The sequence below is a fragment of the Osmerus mordax genome, chromosome 1 (assembly GCF_038355195.1).
Source record: "Osmerus mordax isolate fOsmMor3 chromosome 1, fOsmMor3.pri, whole genome shotgun sequence".
In the NCBI taxonomy this organism is placed as follows: Eukaryota; Metazoa; Chordata; class Actinopteri; order Osmeriformes; family Osmeridae; genus Osmerus; species Osmerus mordax.
The window spans coordinates 6,683,303-6,706,511 of record NC_090050.1 but is presented as its reverse complement, the minus strand read 5'-3'; the positions used below and the strand labels follow the sequence as shown (position 1 = coordinate 6,706,511).

At 41.3% G+C, this 23,209-nt stretch overlaps 1 protein-coding gene across 1 annotated transcript in view; it reads right to left on the bottom strand.

The window, feature by feature from the left end:
- txnrd3 (thioredoxin reductase 3) overlaps positions 1 to 23,209 on the bottom strand; it is a 76,263-nt gene that overhangs the window by 18,823 nt on the left and 34,231 nt on the right. The window contains exons 10-11 of the mRNA XM_067241613.1: positions 15,877 to 15,969; positions 14,968 to 15,044 (exon numbers count right to left, since the gene is read on the bottom strand). Coding sequence (XP_067097714.1) covers positions 14,968 to 15,044; positions 15,877 to 15,969 — 170 coding nt within the window. The remainder of the gene's footprint in view (positions 1 to 14,967; positions 15,045 to 15,876; positions 15,970 to 23,209) is intronic.

The following is a 23,209-nucleotide window of genomic DNA, read 5'->3' as shown; positions in this document are numbered from 1 at the left end:
GGAGACATCAAGGCAATGTTTCATCGGGTCCACCTTCTTCCCGAAGACAGAGCCCTCTTGAGGTTTGTGTGGCGTGACATGAGGAGAGAGGACCCCCCTGATGTCTTCGAATGGCAGGTACTTCCCTTCGGTACTACCTGCAGCCCATGTTGCGCAATCTTCGCGGTCCAAAAGCACGTAACAGAGCACACCAAGCCTGGGGAAGATGTGCGATTCTCCATAGAACGGTGCTTCTATGTCAACAACTGCTTACAGAGCTTGCCAAACCCTGGTGTAGCGAGACAGCTAGTGGATAGGCTAAGGGAACTCCTGTCGTCTGGGGGTCTGAGTTGCGGCAGTGGGCTAGCGATGTGCAGAGTGTTGTTAACCACCTACCAAAGGAGGCGAAGTCGGAAAGTACAGAACTCTGGCTAGTTGAAGATAAGGCAGATACCCCTGAATGCACTCCTGGGCTCAGTTGGCACTTCCAAACGGATACATTGGTGTCTAAGCATCGACCTGTAAACTATGGCTCACCAATCATGAGGAATGTATATAAGGTTCTTGCAAGTCAATATGACCCCCTCGGGTTCATCTTACCCTATACGACCAGGGCCAAGGTACTGGTTCAACGTCTCTGGGACAAGAAAAGATACTGGGATGACCCCCTGCTCCCGCAAGACCTGTTACAAGCCTGGAAAGACTGGGAAGAAGAGCTTGCCACAAATACATTTACCCGGATGCCATGAGCCAGAAGAGGTGTATCAGGCAGACGTCACAAGAGAGATCCACGTGTTCTGTGATGCATCTGAGAGAGCCTACGGGTCGGTTGCATATCTCAGGACAGAAGGAAGTAGAGGGGTGATACACCTATCCTTTCTTATGGGCAGGTGCAGAGTAGCCCCGAAGCGCACACACTCTATGCCCAGGTTAGAGCTCTGTGCAGCACTTACTGGAGCCCAGCTGGCGAAGGTACTAGAGAAGGAGCTTACCCTGAAGATCGACAAAACCATTTTGTGGACTGACTCCACCACTGTTCTGACGTGGCTACAGTGAGAGTCGTGCAGGTTTAAAATCTTCGTTGGCACAAGTTGCAGAAATTCAAGAGCTCACGGATGCTCAAGTATGGCGCTACATGCATTCGGCGAGGAATCCAGCAGGCAATATTACCAGAGGCAAGACCTTGTGAGAGCTCGCCAAAGCCAACAGATGGAGCCAGGGACCATCATTCCTCCGGCGAGGTCCCGCTGAGTGGCCAGAGAATCCGACTACCAAATCTGAGGAAGATGCATCAGAGCTCCGGAGGCCCACCTTCTGTGGTTTTGCCTCTGCAGTGTCTAGTTCTCAAACAGCAAAGGTGATTCAGTGCAAGACACGGAAGGAACTAGTGGAGGTAACAATGCAGGAGAAACACGGGGCGGCAAACCAAGGCGGTGACCACACCGCAGAGGATTATCTGGAAGCTGAGATCCGTATCTATCGGAGGGGTTCAACAAGACAGCTTCCCAGACGAGCTACGACTCCTGAAGGCAGGTAAACCCGTTCCCGTCAGCAGCCGCCTAGTTACTCTGGCACCTGAGTTAGACGAGAACAGGAAGCTTATTAGAGTAGGAAGTCGACTCCGGCGAGCAGAAGGTATGGAACCGTGCACAGTGCACCCCATCGTTCTAGACCCTATTCATATGTCTATTAAACTCCTGATTCAAGACTACGACAACCGTCTGTGCCATCCCGGCCCTGAGAGGGTGTTTGCTGAAATTCGACACACATTCTGGATCCTGCGAGGAACGGAAGCCATCAATTGCTTCCAGCACACCTGCCGGAGGTGGAAGGCCAGACCGGCTGTCCCCAAGATGGCTGACATACCAACCGCACGCCTACGACTCAACAAGCCAGCCTTTCATTCAACAGGCATGGACTGCTTTGGACCCTTTCCTGTTAAAGTGGGGAGGCGGACAGAGAAGAGATGGGGAATCATATTCAAGTGTCTCACCACTAGATGTGTTCACTTGGATCTCTTGACCAATATGGATGCTGATTCCTTTCTAATGGCTCTTCAGAGATTTACTGCCTGTCGTGGGATGCCTGCTGAGTTGTTTTCTAACCAGGGAACAAACTTTAGAGGAGGAGAGAGGGAGCTGCGCGAAGCGTTCTCTGCTACGTCGCCAGGTCTGCAGCAGCAGCTGGCTAAACAGAAAATTGCCTTCCGTTTCAACCCTCCTGGTGCACCTCACTTTGGGGGAGCCTGGGAAAGAGAGGTCCGCTCCATCGCACTCTACACCACCGTGGGGGGCCAGCCTTTGACGGAGGAAGTGCTGAAGACTGTCCTTATAGAAGTGGAAGACATCTTGGTAACACTTTAGAATAGCTCACACAATTCATAATTGGGTGTGCTTTGCCTTCGGCAAGGGCACAACCTTTGTTCTCTCACATATTTATTTATTGGGTGTGCTTTGCCTTCGGCAAGGGCACAACCTTTGTTCTCTCACATATATATTATTAGTGTGTTTGCTGCAAGCAAAAACACTATTGTTATTCTGCATACTTATTATTATTTTTCTCCCACTTTTTTCCGTCGCCTACTCCTTTCACACCGTTTAAGCTAGAAACACCGTTCAAACTTCATTTGATAAAGTCTGAACTGCTCTAGTGTGCTATTACTTTTCTCATTGATAACTTTTAAGGTTTTTAAGGTATTAAAGTTTAAAGTGCTAAAAAAAATGAATGGGTTTCAATGGTTCAGAATGTTCAAGTCAAATTCAATTGTGACGTCATGCACTGACAGAACTGTTTCTCACCGCGGCAATTTTTGACACTGTTTAACACTTTCCTGCCTGAATATGCAGACTTTTTCAAATAATATACCTGAACTGTTTATACCATTTTGAAGACAAGATTTAGGGCTTTCTAATGATGTAAATATTTATATGATCATGTTAGGCAAATCATCCTTTATCAAGACGATTTCACGGAGCCATTCTGACAAATCTTCTCCGTCTGCATTACTTTCTTAGAAAACCTCATTTTTAACCACTTTCACTACAAGATAGAGGATAAGTTAGAGCGTATGAAATGTGCGTACTTATGTTGTGACTTCGGAACAGCAGACAGATTTAAGATAGACTATTTTGTTTAAAAGTTATGACCACTGAAGTGATGAGTGGGATAACGCAATTCCAAGCTAGCGCGATGGCTCTCCATAACTAAAAACGGTTCTACTTTTTTCCACAATCGACCAAATTGGCCAAACAAGGTATGTACATTGAACTTAAAGTGTACATAATCTAGCTAGATTATTTTTCTTTAAGAAAGTTTCAAAGAAATCTGCAATAATCGAGGCTCAACACTGTCATATCCGACTGTCACGAACAGCCAAACCGGGGTCACGAAAGGTTTACTGCAGCTGGCGTTACTACGAACAAAAGCTTCGTAACTGAAAAGTTTTTACTTTTAGTTGACGATATTGAACACAGACGTTAAGAAACTTGTCTTTACTCTAAATATCTTCTCCGTTTTCAATTTGAAGCAGTAAATCTAACACAGTAGGAATTCTCCCACGACCTCCGCTCGCTCCGCTTTGACTAACAAATGTTTTCTCAGTCCACCATACATTAGACAAGCAAATTTTCGAGCACTTTCAATACAAGATACAGGCCATGTTAGAGTTTATATATATACATAATTGTGTGGGCAATGTAGAACAGCAGACAGATTTGAAATATGATCTTTTGTTTTAAAGTTATGGCCATTCTAGTGACGAGTGCTTACAACGCTAGCTACGACTGTCATCATACAGTACTGTAGCTGCCATAGAACTGCGAGAACTGGCTACGTCTATCGTTCGTTACCTACAAACAAATGCTTCGTAACAGTATTTACTTTTTATCGGCGATATTGACAACAGAGGTTAAGGAACTTGTCTTTAACCAAAAGATCGTCTCCGTTTTCAATTTGAAGCAGTATCTAGCTTACTGTAGGAAATCTCCCATTGCATCCTCTCTCTAGCTTCTTCGGCTAAAGATGGACGACAATGACGATGCATGCATTATTCACGCCTACGGTGTTAATACAGTCTGTAAAAATACCACTTTGACACACTTGCAAGAAATAATCCGCTGGCTAGATGTAGCATGATCTTATTTACCACCCACAATAGTTCTGCTTTTTTTGCAGCAGCATTCTGAGTTAGAGTAGCTAGCTTTTCCAGTTGCACAACAAAGTCACATAATGTGACGAGATTGAATTTAAAAAAACTCACCAGGGACATCGAAAACATCAGCAACCCTGCACTATGGATTATTATTTTGATGTCATCTTTAAATTAAGTGTCTGAACAGGACTGGTTGTGCAGGCACACATGATTAGTTTCTCCTTCATCTTGAACCTAAAACCTATATTCTAGGTTAGAAATGTTGACAATGACCAACAGTTGCTACGTTACAAGAAACAAGGAACCAATCCGATTGGCCAACGCTCTTCACTGTTCCACTGTTCAAACTTTTTTCTGTTTCTACATCTTTCAATTATTAATACTTTTCAGAATGGGTTTTATTCGCCAAGAAACATCACACAGACAAGGAATTTACTGTGGCAGGAAGGTGCACACATTAAACATATAAGAATCTTAAATAAGAAGTGTACAAGTCTAACAAATACTAAGGGTTTAAAAATGTAAAAGGTTTAGAATGAAATAAAATGTAAAATGGCTCTAACATAACGCTTTAACCCTATCTAGCCGGCCCATTCAAATATGGGTCGAAAAAGACCCATAAGACCCGCCTTAATATCTTTGCCGTCCAATCACCGATTTTATTTCTGAAAACTGCCAGATACTCATGACAAGTTAAGCTCAAAGTACATATCATTGGTTAAGGGGTTACTGGGAGGGGGAAATAAATGTATCGTCTGCAACGGCAGCCATTGTTTTTCGAGGCGGAGCCAGAGCGGAGACCATGGGAGATTGCCTACAGTGTTAGATTTACAGCTTCGAATTGAAATCTGAGACGATATTCTGAGTAAAGACAAGTTTATTAATATGTGTTGTCAATATTGTCAATTAAAAGTCTAAACTTTTTACATACGAAGAATTTGTTTGTGGGAGTGATGCGAGTTTTTTCCAGAAAAAAACTCGCGTTCTGCCGTGTCCGGCAGGACAGGCAGTAATGACGTTAGTAGCACTGTTTAGCCTCGATTTGAGCAGATTTCTAAAAAACTTAGAAAAACAACATTAACTAGCTAGATTATATACACCGTAAGCTAAATGTACATGCCTTGTTTGGCCAATTCGGTCGATTGTGGAAGAAACTCCAACGTTTTTTAGTTATCGAGAGGAGTATCCAGCCATAGCGCTAGCTACTTTTGGGGCAGAGAAATGTAGGTTTCCCCCATGTTTCCACGTGTTTCCATGTAGTCACTAGAATGGTCATAACTTTTAATCAAAATATGATATTTCTAATCTGTCTTCTGTTCCACATTGCCCACAGATGTGTGGATATTCCACCTGCTCAAAGTTTTCCTCCATCTTGTAATTAAAGTGGTTAAAAATGAAGTTGTCTGATGAGGTATGGTGGATGGAGAAGTTTTTGTAAAAAATGGCTGCCTGAAATCACCTTGATAAAATATGATTTGCCTTAAGTAATCATATATTTATTCACATCATAAAAATCCCCTAGTTCTGTTCTTCAATATGGTGTCAACAGTTAAGGTGTATGATTTAATATGAAAATTCATAAAATTTGCATATTAATATGAATATCATATTTCAACAGCATATGGAATGTTTGGAATGTTGGCTTAGGCAGCAAAAGGTTAACATTCATGAAATTAAATAAGATACCCTTTTCATCACTCTTTTTTCTCACTTTTCAACCGTGAGAAAATATTGCAATGCATAACAATGACAGATATACTTTTAACACTGTCTCACCATTTTGGTTTCAAAGCAACACTTTTTTTCACCTTAATACTGCTGACATACTTCTGTCTGCTATGATATTGATAACTGTTATGCAATATACTCTTCATCACTATATTTGCTCATTTTTCTAACTTCAAACTTTTTTCTGTTTTTCAATCTTTCATTCTTTAATACTTTTAACGCTTAAAAATGTATGAAAGTCAATAAGATACTCTTTTCATCACTGTTTTTTCTCCATTTTCAACAGTAAGAAAATATCGCAATGCATAACAATGACAGATATACTTTTAACACTTTTTCTCACCATTTTGTTTTTAAAGCACATAGCTCTTTAAAAAAAATTGTATAACCTTCTTCACTATTCAAGCCATCAAAACAATCATTTCAACTGCTTTCAGCAAACACACACATTTTCTTCAGGAAATGTACCTTTCTAGTTGGGTGTGCTCAAGCCTTCGGCGAGAGCACAACCTTTGTTCTCTCACATATTATTATTCTTTTTGCCCCCCTAAAACTCAGTCAATATTTGGCCTACATAGACAACCTAGGTGTCAAAGGTTTTGTCTTGGTAGCGATTGAGTTGCTTCTATTGGGATTTACGTTCCGTTGCATGGTTTAGGCTCAAGTTACGTTTTCGTGGCGAAAAGTGAAGCTAACGGTGGCTAACTTGCTAGCCACAGTCACTGACGTTACTGACGTCACTACGTCACGAAAACACGCGTGACTACCTGTAGCAGAACATTCGTTTCGCATCTGTTAACTTGGGGGATAACTAGGCTAACTATAGCTTTACTGCAAGGCAGCTGCAGAAAAGCCACAAGCAAAGAGGCCAGGGTGATAACTATTTACTTTGTGATGTGAAACAATTGTGAAATGTAATGTACAATATTAGCTGATAATATTAAGGAAGTAGGCCCACATCTACTTTCGGAAACGGTAGTCTACTATTTCACTGAAGCATTAGCATCATGACATTAGCCTCTGTTGCCCGGGCAACACATACTACAGTGGTCTATGATACATCTGTTTTCAATCGTTAAAATAAACATTCCTCACAAATACATTTTCGTTGTAGGATTTATTATGACATTACGTTACAAGTAAACGATTTGTGGGTGAAATGATCATTACTTGTTGTTTCAAACCAGTGTTGCCCACTGCAACGCTGTAGCCTACGCGAGACACTACAAAAACATCTACTGTACACAGCTGTAGGAAGTCAAACGGCGACAGAACATGTTCGGCACTCCCCTTACTTAAATCAAAAGTCTATCTAACTACTAACCTTAACTTCATTGCCACAGCCTAAACTTTGTCAATCTGTTCATGAAAATAATTAATTTCAGCCTAAACCGTACAACGGAACGTTAAATCCAATTCAACCAACGCAATCGCTACCAAGACGAACACAGCAGTAGTCTACTGTACTGTAGTAGTACAATTTACCGGGGCAGCTTCTCCACACAGGCTATATCGCATTTTGCGTTGTTACTGACAATGATCGCTACCAGTGAGCTTTTTATGAATGAGCGATTTTCCACTAAATAAATGTCAAGCTTATTTACGTTTTTGGGGGCATATTTTCAGTTAGCTGATGGTACTGTTTGAATCGGGATTCCATCTTCTACTGCCGGTAACGTCGTAGAATAATCTTCAAAGGGGGTTCTTTATTAATGAATGAATGCAATATGAGTAGGCTAAATGCCTGAAAATATCACGAGAAGGGAAAACTTAAAAGGACGTTTAAGTCATAGAGATTAGGTCAATTTTTACACCGGTCTGCCAAATGTATTCGTTTTGATTCAGCTATGAGGCTGCCTCTTGCAGGGGAAATGAGAAGACATCTATTTCATTCTACACTTCACTCGTATTTTGAGTTGTAATGAGCAGCAAATAATATATGCTTTTAAATCTATGTAATCTTTATAAATAATAAGTATGCATTTTTATATAAAATATACAGAAATATCAGTTGTAAACATTTCATTAAAAAACTGACCCCACTGTGCAACCGACGCAAGCAAGCACACCCTACAATTTCCTCAGAAATTGTACCCTCTCTAGTTTATTAAGCATTTGTTACCTATTAGTTAACGGTTTGTTCACCATTAGTTATTTATTGTTCATACAAAATGTATCATTAGTAAAGCATTAGTAAAGCATAACCCTAACCCCTAAACCTAAACCCTAACTGTGTGAACAAATGCTTTACTAATGATACATTTTGTATAAACAATAAATAACTAATGGTGAACAAACCGTTAACTAATAGGTAACAAATGCTTAATAAATTATGAATTGTGTGAACTATTCTAAAGTGTTACCAACATCTTAAACTCTAAGCCTTTGGGATATGTATCCTCCAGCATTTCGGACCCAGATCCTGTAACTCCGAATCTCCTGTTGATGGGGCGGCTAGATAGTTCCTTGTCTCAAGTGGTTTACCCCGAGACCGAACTTCTCAGCCGACGCAGATGGAGACACTGCCAGGTCCTTACAGAGCACTTCTGGTCTAGCTTCATCAGGAACTACTTGCCCAGCCTGCAGGCCCGTCAGAAGTGGCATGCTACACCAGCCGACCGGGTTGCCACTCTTTTGTAATGATACATTTCAAGCACTTTTCAAAGAGAAATTATTTATATTATTATTTTATAAATTGTTTGTTAGCCCTATTCTGGGTTTCACTTCAAAGTTCCAACTCTTCCCAAAGACACTTACTGTAATGCCAGCGTGAGTTATTTTTTTGCCATTTGCGCGCCAAGTTTTTTTAGCTTTATGTAAAATAAACATTTTCCAATTCAACCCTCTACGGACACAATGAAGCTTGTGTCGCCATTGGCTAGTATTTTTTTTATTTTACTCGCCAGACTTGTTCCATGAAATGCATGAACAATGCAACTGAAAAAAAGTAGCTTACATTATCTGTCTGAATTATTATTTATGTTGCATATGGATGTAATATTTAGCAAATGTATTTCTGCCACTTGACTTCAACCACCTCTCCACAGCTGATGATGTATCAAACTGCTGAAGCTCTGGGCCTTCTGTTGAAATGAAGATCAGGTCTGAAAGGCGTGAGGATATGAGACTGCTGCGGGCATCTGATTTTATTCTCTTTTGGGTACTGAAGGCTTTTTTGCAGTTGGCAGAGCTGATTAGAAGAGCAAGAATAATCTGAACAAAGAACAGTAATCTTAAAATCTCAGTTTTCGTTGTTGAGCAGCAGCAAAATAACCTGCCTTGAACAATTTACGATCCATTGGCTAATTAAAGATAATTTTTTGTCGCTTGCGTGAAATTTGGTCACATATGCGAGTGATTTACTCGCATTGGTAAAACCTTGTCTAGTGAAGGTGATGTCTTTATCATTTCTGGCTCCAAATTGTCGACAGGGGAAGCAGAAACATGCATCTAGCTTGGCTGAGTTCTCTAACCAAGTTCGAGAGCGATACCAACTTGGGTTGAATGCCCGAGGACCTTTGCTGAAAATGCGTATGGGGTACGTTTGCTAACCGGGTGCATTGGAGTGCTGTCATGCTACCCATGCTCGCCTTCACCCGCAGCGGCGGTAACGTTGGTACCGAGAGACAGGGACGTGCTTCCACTCGGACCAGCACGCTCTGCCTGCTCTGGAGTAGGAGTTTTTTTGTCAAATATCCCTTGTCACAAGAGTTTCGAGGTTGATTTCACTTTTACCGGGAAACGTGGAGGCGGAGCTCTAACCTACATTTCCCATTATCAACCAGCCAATCATGGGGAATAATAAAAAAATGCATATTACTGAAAGCCCTGACAGACTTTTTCATACCTTCAACATGTAAAATTTTTGGATTTAGTCAGAAGGAGCTGGGGGAGCGTGTGATAAATCTGGGGGGGGAAAGGGCTAAATTCAAGCACTATTAAGGACCTCTTCATTGCTTGGTAAATTCAAGCACTTTATTTTATTTTTATTTTATTCAAGCACTTTCAAGTACTTTCCAGACCCGTGGCAACCCTGCACTGAAGACACAGTAGTTATGTTAGTCGACCCACAACTTCCTAGAGCTTTATGGTTGATTGGACGGGTAGTTAAAGTGCATCCAAGTGCAGATGGTCATGTGAGGTCAGCAGAGATCAAGATTAAGGACAAGACATATACACGGCCAGTGGCACGACTGGTTGTCCTCCCAGCCATCCCAGAGGGAGATGATCCTGAGGATACAGCTGCTGTTACCCTTCAGTAGCCTTTGTTACGAGCAAACTGACAGTTTGGGGGCGGCTGTACAAAAGGCTATAGAGCTACTGTGTTCTGTGTGTTCTAGGTTACTTGGTAAACAGTAGCTCCGCCCTTTAGTGACGCGAGTGCAGTGCGACTCGTTAGCAGCGTGACTAGCACCAAGAGGAGAATTGCGTTTGCTAGTTTTTTGTTGAGTTTAATGTTGTGTTTGCTGTTTGCGAGCAGTGTGCGCCAATGAACGAATTGTAAGTAACTGTATGTATGTTCATAGATGTATGCTGCTTATGGTATTGTTATTACCGAGTTTAGTAGGGCTGTTCCCGACTAAGATTTTCTTTGGTCGACCAAGACTCGACTAAACACTTCTGAAAATCGACTAATCGAAATTTGAAACGTTTTTTTTTCTTCTATAAATGTCACAATGTTTTTCAACAAACCCTTTTGTGTGATGTTTTACCTCACTGTTTTAAGAGATCATATGAAAGAAATACATACGTAAGAATGGAGATTGACAACTAGACATACATAAATGTACGCGCTGATCACTGCCTGAAAAAGTGCAGCATGCGAACTTACGTAGAAGCCGAGTGGGGAACGGTGCAACAGAAAAAGATTTTGTTGTCTTGGCCGGAGAAGATAAAGTCATTCGATTTGGATGTGATTCTTATAATAGGCATATTCATTTTTCAACCCAGCGCGTTAGAGCGAAGTAGGCCAACTTACGGTTTTCAGGTGGTAGGCTACATCATATTCGACATCGAACTATGAAAAATAAACCGTTGTTGGCAGAGTTTGCATTCAACGTTTTTCGAGTCACCCGGTACTTTGTAAATGTACTTTAATGAAATTCTCCCATAACACAGATTTATTTGCCATTTTGTCTAATAACACCGACAAAGTAGGCTATGGCAGTTTGTAGTTCGGCAGCCAATTGTGCTCGTGCCGTGTGCAAAAAAACAAAGCGCAGATTAACGAAAGGGAAAACAGTAACACATTTGTATTTTTAGAGTTGCTTTATTTGTCTTAAATAATGTAATCTACAATTTCTGTAAAACATTTCTTTAATTCAGCAATGGTGACACAAGCGGGAATCAGATCTCACACTGCCATACGGCAGCCCGACTAAAAAAATCTTAGTCGAACAAGAGCATATCGACCAGAAAATCGACTAGTCGACTGAGTGGAGACAGCGCTAGAGTTTAGTTATAAACCGCAAAGAGCGCCAATGTTATACTGTATAACAGACGCGCTGGTTATGAAGCTATTCATTTATGCTGCGTTGTTGATTGAGGTGCGCGAGTCGACAGCTTACACTCGGAGCTCTGAGGGCAGCAGGCTTTGATGTTTAATTGGTCTCTTTAACGATATGATTTGTGTATTATTCCTTTGTGTATGATATACATCAGTAATTGTATTCCTATTAAATCATCATTAACAGTCTGATCGTTTCTGGACTTCTCGTGTTCTTACCGACACCCAAGGGCGAACACACTCCGACAACACCCCTAAGGTTTACAGTCCCCTTAGCTCTCCCCAACAAGGTTAAAAGAAATATTGAAGTCACTCATTGTTGTAATTACATGCTTGTTAAAATCTTTCAAAATTGTAAATGGAGGCTTTGACTCCGTCCCTGTTGCAGGGCTCCAGACTAACTTTTTGCCTTGGTTGCACTGGTGCGCCTTACTTTTTTATTTAGGTGCACCAGCACAAAATGTAGGTGCACCCAAATTGTTTCTTGCGTCGCCACAATTTCAAGGTCACGCATACATTCATATATATTATGTAAATTATTTTAAACAAGACTAAGGTGTAGGTAAATACTTTTTTATTTGAAGCACAATTATACTGTATATAAGAGACTTGTTGCTCTTGTGGTTAGTGGTAACTGATTTAAATTTTTGGTTCTCGCTGTGATATATTGTTTTATTACTGTTGCTTGCTTTTTTCCACAGGTACACTTGCACTTATAGCTGTTCATGTTGTTTGGTTGTGACCTGTTTAACTACATGCTCTTATGGTTCTTCCCTTTGGCACTTACTTTGGTTGTTCACAATGTGTGCTTCATGTTTTGGCTACTCGCGATGTTTTTTGGCTATCTTGTTGTTATGATCAGTGACCTATGCACTTTGTAAAGCTCTCTCTTGGAAGTCGCTTTGGATAAAAGCGTCTGCTAAATGAATAAATGTAAATGTAATGTAAATATAAAAATAAAAATATTGTAAGTGCTTCACTGAGCTGCCAAAAGAAATTCTAAATAGAAAGTGCTACTGTTTAAAAGTGCTTCCCTCAACTGAGACCTAACATTTCATGGCTCAAAGTCTTATAGCGGGTTCCCCCTTGCTGTCGCATGCCCTTCAGATGGCCAACACCTGTAATTTGGCCTTCTTGCACTTTGGCCTTGGCTAAACCAGCTTGCCACACTCTCCCTAGCATCAAATTCCTAGCTCCATGGGTTAGCTCCATGGCCCAGCTCTGTAACTCAGGGGTGGTAAATTCATTTTTACAAGGGGCCACATGAGAAACCTGAAATGTGTTGGGGGGCCGCATCAACGATAACTTGAATTTAATTCTGCTCACTATTCATTTTCTCCCATTGTAAAAAGCCTATATTATAGTATATATTTTGATTAGCTGCTACTGGTTATCAGAAGAATAAGGATATTCTGTAAATATTTATATAAATATTAGTGGTGGGCATAGATTTTTTTTAAAATCTAGATTAATCTCACTGTAATCTTGGCGTTAATCTAGATTAAAATGGCTCATTTGAATTTTGCCAAAGGCATTCAGAATGTGTGCTACCCAAATAATGACTAGAAGTAAGTCTTTGAGAACGGGTTTCTCAAGTCAGGTGGCGCATTAGACCAGGGGCTCATCTCCTGTTTCTAAAATGCATCACAAACTGCTTGAGAAAGCTGTTCTACTATGATAATTGGTGATGAAAATAAATGATGTTCAATAAGATGTACCTGTGTTTATGAACTGTTTATTAGATTAGTTAGCTTTGCTGATAGAGCTGTGCTGACGGGCTTGCCTCGGTTGCACTCAAACATCGTAGTTTGACGACGACTCTTCCCCTGCGCTACATCAGTGCTTGGCCCAGCATCTTCCGCATTAGGTAAGGGATGCTTTGCGTTTAGGTGGTATTTGAGAATACCGGAAGAACTCCTACAGTAAACTAATTCCGCATAGCACAAGGTGCAAACAACCTTAGTCTTGTCGAGGTTTCCATTGGGAAGCTTCTTAAAAATATATTTTCCCTGAAGCAAACCAGGCGGCTTCATAGCTGCATCCATGTTAGCACGTCACGCTTGATGTGATAATTTCATACACAAGGCATACACACAGGTTCGAAGACTCGTTCTCGCCCCCTACAGTGCAATTCGGCTAGGTATACATCCGCGCTAAAATATCAAGGTGAAAGTCATCATAGCTTGCGTAGTATAGACCCAGCTCCCAACCCAACTTTGAGAATAGATTAACGTCGATATTTTTTTTATCGCCCGATAAGAGTCTCACGTTAACGCGCTGCGTTAACGGCCCACCACTAATAAATATTTAACATTTTGGTGTAGGTCAAATAGGAAAAGACTATAGAAGTAATAAACTGTAAAAACAAAAACAATCACTACATCAGTGTTTCATGTTATTTGTAACTAGTTAATCTTCACAAACACTGAAAAGTTGTTTTGCAGTATGTTAAAGATATGCCATTGATCAACTTTATATAAAATTTAAAAAAAGCAGTCCCTTAGTGCCGATTCAAATTGTAATCATTCAACACAGCGACCTGTTCTCAACAAAATAAGAACACAGCTTTGCCTTTGACCTCAGTAAACAGATACTTAGAAGTCCATGTCTTGTTAAAAACTCTACATGCTGTATCAACCTTTTGCTTTTTACCGTGCACTGACATTTTCGAGGGCTAACCTACAGCTAACTCTCCTGTCGGTGAGGTTGCGCAAGCGCACATATGTAAATCGCCTGATCACTGTAGTCTTTCAGGACTACATATTTACTACCGCTCAACACGTTTATTTATTTAACATTTTTTATTTACCTCACGCGGGCCGGATTGGGACACCCCGTGGGCCGGTTGTGTACAATGCCCAGGTCTGCCATAACTGATTCTCTGGTACTAAGGTCGTAATTTCACACAGCACGGAGCAGTGTAGGCCGACAGGAATATCTGGACCACAGCCAATCAGAGGCAAAGACCCGCCCCATCTCTGTCTCTGATTGGTTTAGACCACGATATCATCCAACCATGAGTGTGAGTTCCGTCAAAGGGGAACAAATGCTTCGTTCGTGGAGAGGCAGCAGATGCGAGGATAGGTGCACCGGTGCGACCTAGGATTTTTTTTTGTCGCACCCGTACACATTTTGGTTGCACTCTAGAGCTTAAACTTGTTTAATCCCTGCCAACTCAAGACCCCTGTTAGATAAACACACACCCTCACTTTGTTTGTATCTCTCTCTCTCTTTGTATCTCTCTCTCTCTGTCTCTCTCTTTGTGTCTCTCTCTCTTTGTATGTTTCTCTCTGTGTGTATCTCTCTCTCTCTGTGTGTCTCTCTTTGTGTGTCTCTTTGTGTGTCTCTGTGTCTCCCTCCCTCTCTCTCTTTGTGTGTCTCTCTCTTTGTGACGCACGCGAGCGCGCGCCCACACACACACACACAGGGTTATGGGATAGCATATGTGCTGAATCACCATGACTCAAGTCTTAAAGGTACAGTCACACACACAAATACCCCTTCTAGTTGACAGGAAGCTGAGTTTGTGAATGGTCAGTGAAGATGAAGAGGGGGGATTAGAGAGATAGACAGAAACAGACAGTCAAAGGAAAGAAGGACTTACTTGGGGTTGACATTGACCCCAGCTGTGTCCAGGCCGATCTTATCAGTGCATGCATCACGCCCAACGGCTATCAAAACCTGCGAGGTGGGGGACACACACAAAGTACCCAAAGTCAGCTACTTAAACCAATTTCTAAGTAAGAAATAAATAGATTTTCCAGAAAGCTGTTGCCTTCAGTAATTAGGCTGTGACAACACTAGCCTGGTCCTAACCAGACCCTTGTACATTTCATTTGTACAGAGGGTCTGGGATCGCTCCATTGACAAGCGTTAACTTCCTTGAAGGCGGGTACTCTGTTGAAGTTTACAACTATTGGATCTGCCCAGAGCCACTCTGATCTGCCATAACCAATCGCTAGCGTTCGCCTTAGCCAACTCCTTCACCACGGAGCTAGCTGCCGTAGCTGGAAAATCAAACTTTTCCCCAACCTTGTGAGGAGGAGCGCCACAACATCATGACCACTAACAAAACTCAGCAAGGATTGTTCTTGCTCCGGCTTTAACTTATGGATATTTGGCTGTGTTGCCACAACTGCAGAATAGCTTCGCTTGCATCTTTCTCCGCGGCCATTACTGAACTACAACTTCAACTTCATCGTTCTCAGCCACTCCCTCTGTTCGCTGATTGGACCTACAAAAATTTGTTTCTGAAAACCGACTGATGCATTGAAATCCCAGACCTAGTACAGAAGCAAAATCCAAATTGAGCGGAAATACGTAGGAGGGCAGAGCCAGGCTATGACAACACAGGACTGACTGGAAAAAGTGGTGAAAAGAACTTTCCATTTCAATGTAGTACACATGGCAAAATAATTTGATTTGGAGTCAGTGCTAGGCATGATGAGGCAAAAGTTGAGTGCTGGATGGAAAGGGGGGTGTAGGGGAGAAGCAGGAAAGTCATAGCACTTACTGTGTTGTACTCTCCCTCAATGACCTCGTCACTGTCTGTTGACTTGGCAGTCACTTTCAGTCTCCCTGGAGTGCCTGCCTCTAGCTCCTCCACCTGAGAGACACACACAAGCAGTCACACACGCACACAAACAGTATGCTTAATTTTAATTTATCAATAGATTGTCTTAAGGTATACACATTTCTAAGAAACGGATAATGTTCCAGTCATTAAAGGGTTTTGTTTCCCTTAAAATCGTCTCCTCCATTACTGACAAACTACTTTTGAAAGAGTAAGAAGAATATCTTTCCTCGTGGCTAAAAACATAAAAACAGACCTTTTTCCTTGGCATTTCCAAGCCATGAAGTGACACAAAAAAAATGGAATGGTGCACTGCTGACGAACACTCAAAAGTCCTTCCCTCTACTAGCCTCTTGTCCCAACATTATCTCTCTTTATTTCTCTCACCATCTCTGTCCCACTATACTTCCTAGTCATCATGTATCCCTTTTTCAGGAACCTCATCTATCCTCATGCTTTCACTATACAGTCCAGTGTTTCCACTATATTCATTTAGTAAGACAGAAATATGATAGTTAGTCTGTGATAGATCAGTTTTCAGTAGTTAAAATAATAAACATGTCTCATGTATATAACTGTTTAATTTTGGATTTCAAAAGTTGGATTTTACAAGTTAACGATTGGTGGGTAAAATTACCATTATATACCTGTATTGTGTGATCTCAAACATACAGAAAGATTAAACCTTTTTTCAATTATGGCACATTTAAACAAGTCCCTCAGTGAAGGTTAGCTAGCAAGTGACAGCAGCAGTGCCTGACCCTCAGTGACAAAAGTGGGGGAGGGGCTAGGGCACCCAAAGTGGTATCTTGCAGCCAAATTTTCCCTTATGCTCTATTGTTTCGATTGAAAATGCATTTTCTCCACTGTTGCACATTTTGCCTATTTAATCTACACTATAATGCAAGGAACCTGTGTGTGTGTCTGTGTGTTTTTGTGGAATGATTAGCTCAAAAACTAGGTACTAGGGGTGGAACGGTACATGTATTCGTATTGAACCGAACGGTACGGGCGTCACGATTCTGTGCATGAATTTACACAGAGAATACACGGTATAAAAATAAATAAAACTTGCGTGCAAATTAATTAATGTAATGCGGAACTTCTGTTAAATACTTGTGTTCTAATCTGTAGCCCCGCCTTAGCTCTGAAACTCTGATTGGCGCCGCCACCTGTGTAGCCGAGCTGTGCCTGAGTGAGTCAGAGATAGCTACCAGCAGCAGCAGCACTAAAGACGAATATGGCGAGTGGTGGCGACACAGGTTTGGGAAAACTTCGGTTTCCCAGTCACTTACACTAGTACAGGCGAGAGAGTGGTGGATAGGACAAGGACTTCGTGTCGGCGTTGTTCAGCAGTTGTGGGGTATGTGAGTGGAAATACCTCAAACATGCTAACGCATATCCGACGCCATCACACAGGTGTGCCAATCACAGGAACGAGGCAAAAAAATGAATGTCCAACTTCTCCTCCCTACAGTGCTTAGCCAGCCTTTAGATTCAGACACCAATAGGGCCAAAAAATCACTGAAGCAATTGGAATGTACATGACATCTTCAATGCGCCCGTATTCGCTAGTAGTACCTGGTTTCAAGTATTTGCTGCATGTACTCGAACCTCGTTACAACAAGCCATCCCATCCACATGAGGCAAACTGTAGTCCCTTCCATATACAACCAAACACGGACGTTGATGGAGCACGAGTTGTCAGCTGCACCCTCCGTTTCACTAACGACTGATGGTTGGACTTTGTGCTACGGAAAGCTATCTCACATTGACTGCTCATTTTATTGACTCCGAGTGGGAAATGAAAGCGTCTGTTCTACAGACACGGCCCCTGTATGAGCAGCACACAAGCACTCATCTAGCTGAGAAGCTACAGGAGGTTGTGGCAGAGTGGAAACTAGAGAGGCCTGGAACAACTATTTCAGTGACCACAAACAATGCAAAAAACATTGTTAATGCCATCAAAGAAGCAGGGCTGGGTCCGCATGTAGCATGCTTTGCCCATACCCTAAATTTAGCTGCACAAAAAGCACTGGCAGTCAACCAGGTATCTCGAACAATCAGAAAGAGTGTTACTTTTTCCCATCGTAGCACAACGGCTGCGTATGTTTTGTAGTGTAAACATGTGATCCTCGACTTGCCAAAACACCTCACATATGATGTGTCGACACGCTGGAACTCCAGCTACAAAATGGTTGAGCGCTATCTGGAACAGCAAGTTGCCATTTACTCTGCATTAACAGACAAGTCAGTAAAGAACAAGGACGCCTCACATCTGTCAGATCAGGAGGTGAGCTTCGCAGAGAGTGTGATTAAGATCATGAAACCTTTGAAGACCATCACTACAATTTTGAGCACTGAAACAACACCGTCGGTTTCAATGATCCTACCACTCAAAACAATGATAATGAAGTCTATGGAACGAAATGATGACGATACTCCCATCGTCAGAGAAATTAAGCATGCCATCAGAGAGAACATGCAAATCCGATACATTGACCCAGATCTCCAGGATTTCTTTAATAAATGCACTGCATTGGACCCCAGGTTCAAATCGCTCCCTCACTTGGATGGTGCCTGTCACCAGAACGTCTTGGAAGTTCTCAGCAGAACAGAGCAGGTATGTATTTAATGTTAAGGTTTTTTATTTGACAGATTATTACTCACTTCTGTCATGTCTTAACTGAACATATTGTTGTTACAGTGTTCACTCATAAAACCCAATCATTTACTGTTGTCTTTGCAGACTGAGACCACAGACAACACAGGACAGGCCATCAACATCACAGGCTACTTCCTTACCAGAGATGCCAGAGTGAGACATCATCCTCCCCACCTCCTCCAAAGAAGTCAGCCATGGCAGAAGTTTTTGGCTCCCTCTTTGCAACTGGTCAGAGGAACCATCCTGATTTACAGCAGAAGGTGAAGGAGGCAGTATATGCCTACATAGCCAAGGAAAGCACTTCTGTGGAATCCGACCCGCTTGGCTAGTGGAAGTCCAATGAAACAAAATTTACACATCTAGCCAAGTTGGACTAATGCTACCTGGCAGTACCTGCCACCTCCGTCCCAAGTGAGAGGGTTTTTTCAACCGTAGGTGACAGTCACTGCCACAAGATCTACCCTCACTAGTGAAAGTGTGGACAAACTTGTGTTTCAGAAAAAAACTTAAAAATACAATGAAACTACCTTTAAGAGGTACATTGTCTTGTGATAGACCAGATACACTGCCTCTTAAACACAGATTGTTATTTTCTTTTATGTTATAGGAGAAGGACCACATTTTTTATTTAACTTCACCCATCAGAAATATGGACAGTTTATGTTCACCACAGCAAGCCGTGGTATAAATACATTTAACTGTAATGTGGTAATACAAAAAAGAAATGGACTCCTTAACCTGATAATGACAGAGGTTTTTCTGACACGGTTTGGTTTGACGGCATTTTGTCTGAGAATGACAAAGGTTTTTCTGAGACTGAAGCCGTTTCGCCTGAGTCTGACGACTTTTGGTCTGAGACCTGACGCCTTTTCGTTTGAGAATGAGAATTGAGTTTGAGATCTGAGGATGTCCTAAAATGTACTCAGGGGAGAGACTGTAGGGAGAGACTAGGTGATACAGCCTGAGACATAACCAATAAAAAAAAATTGGCTTCAAGTTCTCAGGGCTCCAGACAGTTTTTGAGACAGTGCAAGCATTTTTTACAAGTACTCGCGCATGTCCGACCTACAAATTTGGAATGTATCGGGTGTGCACAACGTCAGCACACGTTAGCAACGACTCATAGATACGCCGCTTTGGATAAGAGCGTCTGCTAAATAAATGACTAAATGCACGTTCTAGTAAGACAGCGATATCAGCAAGCCCTGAGCATTAGTACCGCAGCTAAAAGTCTAGGAAAGTTTAGGCTATTTTTCTCTATACCTAGACTACGAACATGTCTTAATACTTATTTAGCACTAGCGTTGCTGCTACTGTATCCCTGCCTGTGTTTGCGCTGTTGCTCAGCAAGTAGCCTATCGTGTAGGAGGACTGATCGACAAGCGCACCATACATTTAAGACATTTAGCTAAGACTTGCATGTACAGTAGTTAGTCTGGAGCCCTGCTTCTGCATTTTTGTTTTGCTTTTCCCTCCATTGTACCGAACTCGTACCGAACCGTGATGTCTGAACCGCGGTATGAACCGAACCGTGACTTCAGTGTACCGTTCCACCCCTACTAGGTACTGTGCAAAGTTCACATTTTGCAAGTGTCCATATCAGCACACAAGGATGTGCAGTGTGTGTGTCTCATCATCCAGGGCACTGTAAACTAGTTTGGCAAATGCATGAACACCTTATGCAGGAATACCTTATGCTAGCATATTAGCCTTACTGTACTGATCAAAATGATCAACTACTGTATGTCTTCAGAATAGTGTCTCTGTACTGAGCCCAAATCTCAATCAACCTCCTCCCTGAATCTATCCTAGGCACTCATCACGTCTTGAATCTTTCTCAAAAGATTGTTACCAACACTGTACGTTGCAGATTTTGACAACTCTTGTTTTGTGTCTTACAAGAGGAAAATTTGTACTTTACAACTTAAAAATGTGTACTGTAGCTGTCACTTACCATCACTGCAGTTATACTGGTGTACTGTCTAGTGTGTAATTTAATGTGTAAATGAGACGTAAATTTGTCATATTTCTGTTTCCTAAACTAACTAATAAGGCATATGTGAGAATACACAATGCAGATGTAGGATCCCACTTTATGCAAATACACACACAGACACAGCCACTAAAGTAGCAAGCAACTTTCCCTGAAGTTGAACACCATAGGATAACATCCTGGAATTCCCAGCTCCAATGAGGCTCAACAAAAATTGTTTGAAGCGTTTCACATTTTGTCATGTAAGCATGACAGTATTCACACAAGGAATTAAATTCATTGATTTAACTAAAGAACTTTAGAAATTTAACTAGGAGAACAAGATGAATAGATTACAACAAAAGTAACAGTACCATTTGCGTCAGTTGTTAATGAAGGGAAGTATCATTAGGGTGAAATTAAAAAGCTTTAAATACATCAGCAAATACAGTTGATTTTCTGATACATGTTTTATTATAGTTTCTGTTATGTAATTCCATGATTTCCCCCGGAATAACTATTAAACCGTTATTTCAGAAAAATCATACTTAGTCCAGCTCAGTATTCCCACACAAAATAAGTGCTTTTTTCAAAGCACATTAAGCTAATTCAAAATGTAAACTGTCACCTTTCCAAACTAACTTCTTGAAGCTTTAGTCTCTAGTTGTATTAACCAGACAGTCTGTATTTACATTTATTCATTTAGCAGACGCTTTTATCCAAAGCGACTTCCAAGAGAGAGCTTTACAAAGTGCATAGGTCACTGATCATAACAACAAGATAGCCACAAAACATTGCGAGTAGCCAAAACATGAAGCACACATTGTGAACAACCAAAGTAAGTGCCAAAGGGAAGAACCATAAGAGCATGTAGTTAAACAAGTTACAATTAAACAACATGAACCGCTATACGTGCAAGTGTACCTGCGAAAAAAAACAAAACAAGCAACAATAATAAAAACAATATATCACAGCGAGTACAACAAATTTACCACTAACCACAAGAGCAACAAGTCTCTGAGCAAGAGTCATTGTGATCCTTGAGGAAACTAACATCGGGTCAAGCGAACCATTCCTAAGTACCGTTGTACTCCTGGAACAAGTCTTGAGCCTCTGTATGGCTTGACCCTGTGGCTCTCACTTGTCCATGAAGGCTGGTTCATATTACGTCACTCGACATGTCTGGGTGGCAAACAGACTGCAAAAATGTAGTCGGTCACAAAGATATTTAGGCTAATTCATACTCAAAGGCAACATTTTAAAATGTGTTATTGCAATGGTTGCCGAGCATTTCAAAACAACATAAAAAGTTGTGTACTTTGGGGGCCAGAAATTAGGAGCTTACATTTACATTACATTACGTCATTTAGCAGACGCTCTTATACAGAGCGACTTACAGTAAGTACCGGGACATTCCCCCGAGGCAAGTAGGGTGAAGTGCCTTGCCCAAGGACACAACGTCATTTTGCATGGCCGGGAATCAAACAAGCAACCTTCTGATTACTAGCCCGATTCCCTAACCGCTCAGCCACCTGACTCCAAGGTTATGTCTCAAGCTTACTAGATCAACAGAATGTGAGCATTGATCCAGTCATGTTCTTAAACGTAAATTAGTGTTTACGTATATTTACAAAGCTGTTAAAACTGTAAAACTTTTTCCATTCATTCAGAAAAAGGATTGAAAATGCAACTATTTATCCCCACATTTGTCCTTATTTTTACATATTGTGCAGTGTATTTCAATGCAATTCCTATGTCTGCTTTTGCCCATGCTGGTTTGTTGAGATTTACAGGCTAGTAGCATGTGTGCAACAGAGGAAGATGCCCAGCTTTCTCATTCAACTGACATTAGGACAGAAAAGGAGAGGTAAATTTCATACATTTATCATGATATCCACAATATGGCAAAATCCAATTCAACATCATCCCCAAATACTAAGTTTGGGTATCGAGAACAAGTTCCATTTTTAGGAACAGTTCAACATTTCCAAGAACCATGGATTTGATAAGACGCGCATTTCGATTCCTCATTTCGGTTCCTAACTTTATTACGATGGATATTACAATCCCTTGGTGGAATTTCTCTGTAGATAAAAATGATTATTTGCAAGAGCTTTCTTCCACACTGTCGTTTGTACTTCCCTGGTTGAACATTTCACATGGCTACAAGCTGATTGGTTGACTTTACAGCTCAAATTTAAGCTAAAGCCAAAAGGTTTCTAGCTTACTGCCTCCATTAAATGATCGCCCAACAAAATGAAACAAAAAAATGGCAAAGTGGTGCACAGAAAAGGCAAAATGCAAATTCTTTGGAGAGCTCCAAGATAATTTGTGGCGAAATATGGCCAATAGAAATGAATTAATGCATGTTGAGGATTAGAGCGTAGCTGTCACCACAGACAATCTTCTGGCGACTCCAGATTCTGACCTAAGATGTCAGAAAACAGTTGAGTCTTGATGAACGTAGGAGTTAGATAGCCGTGTGTGTTCCAATCGTAGATTAGCTAGATAGCTGTATCAGCAATGTTCACATTGGTAGTTGATAACAGCACGGTCAGACACTACGCACATTGGGGCGACCTGCAAATAAACTATGTCTATAATATATAATATAATATGTATAAATTATATAAAAG